General features: G+C 35.3%; 1 protein-coding gene across 2 annotated transcripts in view; it reads left to right on the forward strand.

Annotated features, from left to right (window-relative positions):
* COL4A6 (collagen type IV alpha 6 chain) overlaps positions 1–10,000 on the forward strand; it is a 576,802-nt gene that overhangs the window by 428,422 nt on the left and 138,380 nt on the right. The window contains exons 23-25 of one of the 2 annotated variants that reach the window (XM_078778521.1): positions 377–483; positions 617–800; positions 8,663–8,725. In XM_078778521.1, the coding sequence (XP_078634647.1) occupies positions 377–483; positions 617–800; positions 8,663–8,725 (354 nt within the window). The remainder of the gene's footprint in view (positions 1–376; positions 484–616; positions 801–8,662; positions 8,726–10,000) is intronic. The other variant, XM_078778522.1, reaches the window with a different exon arrangement.

Here is a 10,000-nt window from a genome sequence, read left to right on the forward strand (position 1 = left end):
ATGATTCTGAAATTGATCCTTGATCTTTTCTACCCCCGTTAATATTCTACCCCGGGAGATTCCTTGATCTTTTCTACCCCCGTTAATACACCCTAAATATACCTCCTTCAAATTCCATTTTCTTTCCTGAAATCCCCTGAAGTGTCCATCTTATTTATCACATGTACCCCGCCCCAGACCTCTCCCTTCCACAGATCTCGTGATGTCCCTGCTCACTGCTGTTGTTGTACTACCTTTTCTCTCTCACTCTTGTCCCTTCTCCATTTATTGTATGTTATATGTGTTAGATCTTACATGAGCCTCGACTGAGACGAATAGAAAAAAAAAACTGCCATTTTTCCACTGCTTCCTAAACTGGACTCGTATATGTTTGCAGGATGTAAAGGAAAAGCAGGAACTCCAGGGAACCAAGGTCCATCTGGCCCAATGGGACAGCCAGGAAGAGATGGTGTTCCTGGGTTTCCTGGTCTAAAAGGACCTCCCGTAAGCCAAATCTGACATCATGGCTGGCTTTGCTTTAAAATATGCACTCGGTGCACAAAATATGCATAAAAATAGGCACAAAATGCACTGGTTGTAGAGACTGCAAAATTACGAATATTATTATTTGTTTCAGGGTGATGGTGGTGTGGGCTACAGAGGAGACAAAGGATTTCCTGGTTTACAAGGATCTCCAGGTCGTCAGGGCCCTGATGGTGCTCCTGGTCGAGGCTTTCCTGGTCGGCCTGGCCAAAGAGGTCCACCCGGGGAATCTGGTTTCATTGGCATGCCAGGAACACCTGGTCCCAAAGGCATACCAGGTGTGGCCTTACACCTTGTGTACACCACTATAAAGCAGAGAATTTGACACCTCTTGGCATATTGTTATTGAAGTATTTTTTTTTCCTGTACTTTCGTAAAATGTTACATTACTGCAGGATTTTTCAATACTTTTGAGTTATTGTTATTCAATATTTCTTTTTTCATTCCACATTCTTTCGATATTTATGGCCAATGAATGAATCAGAGCATTGTTAGACCAAATGCAGCTGAACACCACTAGACCGGCTGCAGCAGAAGTCAATGTGACTAAATGCAGCTGATATGTGACTGAATGCATCAGAACACTATTTGACCGAATGCATCAGAACACTATATAACCGAATGCATCAGAACACTATTTGACAGAATGCATCAGAACGCCATTCGACACAATGCAACAGAACACCATTCGACACAATGCATCTGAACGCCATTTGACACAATGCATTAGAACGGCATTCGGCACAATGCATCAGAACACCATTCGACACAATGCATTAGAACACCATTTGACACAATACATTAGAACACCATTCGACACAATGCTTCAGAACACCATTTGACACAATGCTTTGGAACACCATTTGACACAATGCATCAGAACACCATTCGACACAATGCATCAGAACACCATTCGACACAATGCATTAGAACGGCATTCGGCACATTGCATCAGAACACCATTCGACACAATGCATTAGAACACCATTTGGCACAATGCATCAGAACACCATTCAACACAATGCATCAGAACACCATTCGACACAACGCATCAGAACACCATTCGACACATTGCATCAGAAAACCATTCGACACAAAGCGTCAGAAAATCATTCGACACAACGTGTCAGAACACCATTCGACACAACGCGTCAGAACACCATTCGACACAACGCATCAGAACACCATTCGACACAATGCGTCAGAACGCCATTCGACACAATGCATCGAAACGCCATTCAACACAACGCATCAGAACGCTTTTCGACCAAATGCATCAAAATGCTATTTGACCAAATGCATCACAATGCCTTTGGACAGAATGCATCAGAATGCAATTTGACTGAATGCATCAGAACACTAATGGACAGAATTCATCAGAAGGCTATTTCACCAAATCCATCAGAACGCCATTCGACAGAATGCATAAGAACGCTATTGGACATAAATATCAGAAAGCTATTGGGCGGAAAGCATCAGCATGCCATTGGACAGAATGCATCAGAAAGCTATTGGACAGAATGCATCAGAACGCTATTTGACCGAATGCATCAGCACGCTATTTGACCGAATGACTCAGAACACTATTTGATTGAATGCCTCAGACTGCTATTTACCCAAATTCCATTAGACAAATGCAGCCACATAATATTTGACCAAATGCATGAGAACGCCATTAGACCGAATGCTGCCAAAACACCACTAGACTGAATACAGCCGACCACCCTTACATGGAACACATCAGAACGTCATTAAACCAAATGCTGCCAAATACCATTACACTGAATACAGCCAAATGGCATTACATGGAAGACATCAGAACGTCATTGGACCAAAAGCAGCCAATCGCAAATGGACCGAATGCAGCAGAGCACAACATGGCTGAATTCTGCTGACGTTAGACACAATGTATCAGAATGCTATTTGACAAAATACAGCCGATTGCCATTCAAACCAATGCAGACAAATGCCATAAGATCGAATACAGCCAAATGCCTTCAGACCTAATGCAGCCAAATGCTATTTCATTGAATGGATAAGAACGCCATCAGACCGAAAGCAGCCAATCACCATTCAACCAAATACATCAGAATGCTATTTCACCAAATACATCAGAATGCTATTTCACCAAATACATCAGAATGATATTTCACCAAATACATCAGAATGATATTTCACTAAATACATCAGAGTGATATTTCACCAAATACATCAGAATGATATTTCACTAAATACATCAGAATGATATTTCACCAAATACATCAGAATGATATTTCACCAAATACATCAGAATGATATTTCACCAAATACATCAGAATGATATTTCACCAAACACATCAGAATGATATTTCACCAAATACATCAGAATGATATTTCACCAAACACATCAGAATGATATTTCACCAAATACATCAGAATGATATTTCACTAAATACATCAGAATGATATTTCACCAAATACATCAGAATGATATTTCACCAAATACATCAGAATGATATTTCACCAAACACATCAGAATGATATTTCACCAAATACATCAGAATGATATTTCACCAAATACATCAGAATGATATTTCACCAAACACATCAGAATGATATTTCACCAAATACATCAGAATGATATTTCACCAAACACATCAGAATGATATTTCACCAAATACATCAGAATGATATTTCACCAAACACATCAGAATGATATTTCACCAAATACATCAGAATGATATTTCACTAAATACATCAGAATGATATTTCACCAAATACATCAGAATGATATTTCACCAAATACATCAGAATGATATTTCACCAAACACATCAGAATGATATTTCACCAAATACATCAGAATGATATTTCACCAAATACATCAGAATGATATTTCACCAAACACATCAGAATGATATTTCACCAAACACATCAGAATGATATTTCACCAAATACATCAGAATGATATTTCATGAAATACATCAGAATGATATTTCACTAAATACATCAGAATGATATTTCACCAAACACATCAGAATGATATTTCACCAAACACATCAGAATGATATTTCACTAAATACATCAGAATGATATTTCACCAAACACATCAGAATGATATTTCACCAAATACATCAGAATGATATTTCACTGAATACATCAGAATGATATTTCACCAAACACATCAGAATGATATTTCACCAAATACATCAGAATGATATTTCACAAAACACATCAGAATGATATTTCACCAAACACATCAGAATGATATTTCACGAAACGCATCAGAATGATATTTCACTAAATACATCAGAATGATATTTCACCAAACACATCAGAATGATATTTCACCAAATACATCAGAATGATATTTCACGAAACACATCAGAATGATATTTCACCAAACACATCAGAATGATATTTCACCAAATACATCAGAATGATATTTCACGAAATACATCAGAATGATATTTCACTAAATACATCAGAATGATATTTCACCAAACACATCAGAATGATATTTCACCAAATACATCAGAATGATATTTCACCAAATACATCAGAATGATATTTCACCAAATACATCAGAATGATATTTCACAAAATACATCAGAATGATATTACACCAAATGCATCAGAATGATATTTCACCAAATACATCAGAATGATATTTCACCAAACACATCAGAATGATATTTCACCAAATACATCAGAATGATATTTCACCAAACACATCAGAATGATATTTCACCAAACACGTTAGAATGATATTTCACGAAATATATCAGAATGATATTTCACTAAATACATCAGAATGATATTTCACCAAACACGTTAGAATGATATTTCACGAAATATATCAGAATGATATTTCACTAAATATATCAGAATGATATTTCACTAAACACGTTAGAATGATATTTCACGAAACACGTTAGAATGATATTTCACGAAATATATCAGAATGATATTTCACGAAATATATCAGAATGATATTTCACTAAATACATCAGAATGATATTTCACTAAATACATCAGAATGATATTTCACCAAACACGTTAGAATGATATTTCACGAAATATATCAGAATGATATTTCACTAAACACATCAGAATGATATTTCACCAAACACGTTAGAATGATATTTCACGAAATACATCAGAATGATATTTCACCAAATACATCAGAATGATATTTCACGAAATACATCAGAATGATATTTCACTAAATACATCAGAATGATATTTCACCAAATACATCAGAATGATATTTCACCAAACACATCAGAATGATATTTCACCAAACACATCAGAATGATATTTCAGCAAATACATCAGAATGATATTTCACGAAACACATCAGAATGATATTTCACTAAATACATCAGAATGATATTTCACTAAATACATCAGAATGATATTACACCAAATGCATCAGAATGATATTTCACCAAACACATCAGAATGATATTTCAGCAAATACATCAGAATGATATTTCACTAAACACATCAGAATGATATTTCACTAAACACATCAGAATGATATTTCACCAAACACATCAGAATGATATTTCACGAAATACATCAGAATGATATTTCACTAAATACATCAGAATGATATTTCATGAAATACATCAGAATGATATTTCACTAAATACATCAGAATGATATTTCACTAAATACATCAGAAAGATATTTCACCAAATACATCAGAATGATATTTCACTAAATACATCAGAATGATATTGCACCAAATGCATCAGAATGATATTTCACCAAACACATCAGAATGATATTTCACCAAATACATCAGAATGATATTTCACCAAACACATCAGAATGATATTTCACAAAATACATCAGAATGATATTTCACCAAATAAATCAGAATGATATTTCACAAAATACATCAGAATAATATTTCACTAAATACATCAGAATGATATTTCACCAAATACATCAGAATGATATTTCACCAAATACATCAGAATGATATATTTCACCAAATACATCAGAATGATATTTCACCAAATACATCAGAATTATATTTCACCAAATACTTCAGAATTATATTTCACTAAATACATCAGAATGATATTTCACCAAATACATCAGAATGATATTTCACTAAATACATCAGAATAATATTTCACTAAATACATCAGAATGATATTTCACTAAATACATCAGAATGATATTTCACGAAATACATCAGAATGATATTTCACGAAATACATCAGAATGATATTTCACTAAATACATCAATCTTGTATTCAAAAAAAAGGATTTGGATGTTTGTTTGGCTGTGTGTTTAGCTCTTACACGAGCCTCGATCTTGTATACAAAAAAAAGGATTTTGATGTTTGTTTGGCTGTGTGTTTATGTCTTACACGAGCCTCGATGAATGAATGAATGTATGATCGTTTAAGGCCATTTTCCCCGCTAGAGTGGGGGTTAGCCTTGCGGGCCCCATGACAATCATGGTTCCCTGTTTGAGGCAATGTTTTTATGGCCGGATGCCCTTCCTGACGCCAACCCTTGGTCACGTTCTTACGATGCGCAGGGTTACGGTGTACCTATTCTAAATCGGGGTACACACCGTGATCATTCATCCCAGCAAGCTGGTACTTACACGAGCCTCGATCTTTTATACAAAAAAAGAAGAAAAAAAAAGAGGATTTTGATGTTTGTTTCGCTGTGTGTTGAGGTCTTACACGAGCCTCGATCTTGTATACAAAAAAAAAGAAAGAAAAAAGAGAGGATTTTAATGTTTGTTTAGCTGTGTGTTTAGCTCTTACACGAGCCTCGATGTTGTATACAAAAAAAAAGAATGATATTTCACGAAATACATCAGAATGATATTTCACTAAATACATCAGAATGATATTTCACGAAATACATCAGAATGATATTACACCAAATGCATCAGAATGGTATTTCACCAAATACATCAGAATGATATTTCACCAAATACATCAGAATGATATTTCACCAAATACATCAGAATGATATTTCACCAAATACATCAGAATGATATTTCACCAAACACATCAGAATGATATTTCACTAAATACATCAGAATGATATTTCACCAAATACATCAGAATGATATTTCACGAAACACATCAGAATGATATTTCACCAAATACATCAGAATGATATTTCACCAAATACATCAGAATGATATTTCACCAAATACATCAGAATGATATTTCACTAAATACATCAGAATGATATTTCACTAAATACATCAGAATGATATTTCACGAAATATATCAGAATGATATTTCACTAAATACATCAGAATGATATTTCACTAAATACATCAGAATGATATTTCACAAAATACATCAGAATGATATTTCACCAAATACATCAGAATGATATTTCACCAAATACATCAGAATGATATTTCACCAAATACATCAGAATGATATTTCACCAAATACATCAGAATGATATTCACCAAATACGTCAGAATGATATTTCACCAAATACATCAGAATGATATTTCACCAAATACATCAGAATGATATTTCACGAAATACATCAGAATGATATTTCACTAAATACATCAGAATGATATTTCACTAAATACATCAGAATGATATTTCACTAAATACATCAGAATGATATTTCACCAAATACATCAGAATGATATTTCACCAAATACATCAGAATGATATTTCACCAAATACATCAGAATGATATTTCACCAAATACATCAGAATGATATTTCACCAAATACATCAGAATGATATTTCACCAAATACATCAGAATGATATTTGACCAAATGCATCAGAATGATATTTGACCAAATGCATCAGAATGATATTTCACTAAATACATCAGAATGATATTTCACTAAATACATCAGAATGATATTTCACCAAATACATCAGAATGATATTTGACCAAATACATCAGAATGATATTTCACTAAATACATCAGAATGATATTTCACTAAATACATCAGAATGATATTTCACCAAATACATCAGAATGATATTTCACCAAATACATCAGAATGATATTTCACCAAATACATCAGAATGATATTTCACCAAATACATCAGAATGATATTTCACCAAATACATCAGAATGATATTTGACCAAATGCATCAGAACGCTATTTGACCGAATACAGCTGAATACCATTTTATGGAATGCATTGGAATGTAATTATGGTGATGATCTGTTTGAATATGGATCATGGGGATGATCGGTTTGAATCCGGATCATGGCGATGATCGGTTTGAATCTGGATCATGGTGATGATCTGTTTGAATCTGGATCATTGTGATGATCTGTTTGAATCTGGATCATGGTGATCTGTTTGAATCGGGATCATGGCGATCTGTTTGAATCTGGATCATGGTGATGATCTGTTTGAATCTTGATCATGGCGATGATCTGTTTGAATCTGGATCATGGTGATGATCAGTTTGAATCTGGATCATGGTGATGATCTGTTTGAATCTGGATCATGGCGATGATCTGTTTGAATCTGGAGCATGGCTATGAACTGTTTGAATCTGGATCATGGTGATGATCTGTTTGAATCTTGATCATGTTGATGATCTGTTTGAATCTGGATCATGGCGATGATCGGTTTGAATCTGGAGAGGCAACAATCATAATCTCAATAGTTTGCAGCTATGAAATGTGTTTGGTGTCATTTTATCCCGAATGTCTATGCTTGCATGTCTGAGTGAATAATTTTAACATTAACTCTGATCATTCCTGGATGAACTGTACTGATCTGCTATGATCTTGAAGCTTCCCTTTTGCTTTTGCTGTATTTGGAGCAATTAACCTGAGCTGCTCCAGCGTGGAATTTAACAAGAATATGTTTGTATTAAGGATTTTGAACTAAACCTGTATGACTAAAGGGCTCACCTGGAGTTTTTTTGGGTGCACTTTGGTGAGCCCTTGAAGCTCCAGATATAATTATTTATCATTGCTAATCCGCCATTAATTTGCAATATCTGATCTTCTTCTTCTGCCTGCTCGTTTGAACAGCCAAGTTTCCTTTCATGAGATCCACTTCTTCTTTTTTGCATATTGATTTTCATTATGTCACCAAATTGTTTTGTTCTTTTCCATTTGCTTGCTGGTTTTCTCTTTGGCTGCCTCGTACTTTCTACTGCCTGACTATAGGCGAGCCGAGCTGCTGTCCCTGCAAAGGAATGGGTGCTAATGAAGCGCAGGGGTCCATGGGAGGTGAGGGATGAAGGCTGGGTAATGTTTTTGAAGGAGAAAGATATCCAATGTCCCTCCACGTGCTTTGCTGGAAAGGTCTCCAGATCATACCACTGCCTCGGAAGGAGAAAGTTTTGCTTTCTGGTATTCTAATAATATCCCTGTAAATTGTTTCGCATAAAAAATTATGTCCAAAATGGTTTCCGGGCCATAAATTGATGGAATATATTTTGTGTAATTAATTTATTTTCGGAATACATCATATAATTGGATTCGACTATCCAAAATGGCATCCGGAGAACCTTAAATTGAATGGAAATGGAATATATTTTGTGTAATTTATTTTCGAACTAAATCAAATAATTGGACTCGACTATTCAAAATGTCTTCCGGAGAGCCGTAAATTGAACGGAAATGGAATATATTTAGTGTAATTCTATCATTGATTTTGAAATCGTAATTGGACTCGACTAGAAATGGATGATGATTTTTTTTCAGCAATAGATGCAATTATGTTCATTTCCTCGTAATTGCTAATTACAGCCTCACAAAGCAAAGCTCTTCTTGTTTTGGCTGGTGGGTCAAGTTTCCACAAAGCTCTGTACATCACCCATCAAGGTCCACGGTCTCCTTCATGAAACCATGTCAGGCACATTCTTGGGCAGGATGGAAAAATCAGAATCTTTCATAAGATGCAAATTTATGCCTCGAACTGGCAAAGATTGAACAACAATTTAATGGAGATCTGCCGAGCCAGTTCTTCTCGGCCTCAATCTTGCTGAGGGACCAGACTGGATTTGTAAATGTGCCTGACAAGGTTTGTCGAAACGACTGTGCGTGTTCAGTTCATCGGCACCGGACATCTACGCATCTGCACCCAAAGTGTTTTTATTTTTTCCCATTTCCATCCTCATCCCTCAATGTTTCTGAGGAACAAATGTCTTTTCAAATCCGTCCATAATGTTCAAGCCATTTCCACATCCATTTCTCACTGTGCTCTGGAGAGTGTCTGATGCGCAGCCATTCCGCACGACCATCTCAACTCGTGAATTACATCCACCTATCATTTTGCTCAAGGCCCGGGCTGTTCTACTGACTCCAATATGGTCATTCGGAAAACATTGAGTTTTCTTTTTGTGGGATATAAAACTTTTCAACTCAATCACTTAACTTTCGGTAAATTGTTGGCTTCAAGGTTGTTTCGACCAATTCGGATCGAAGGATGTTGAGGCATTGCAACAAACACTGAGTCTTGCGACAGTGAGATCTCCACATTCCATTATTTGGTCCTCATTT

This window comes from Myxine glutinosa, chromosome 5 (genome assembly GCF_964187855.1).
Source record: "Myxine glutinosa chromosome 5, kmMyxGlut1.1, whole genome shotgun sequence".
Lineage (NCBI taxonomy): Eukaryota > Metazoa > Chordata > Myxini > Myxiniformes > Myxinidae > Myxine > Myxine glutinosa.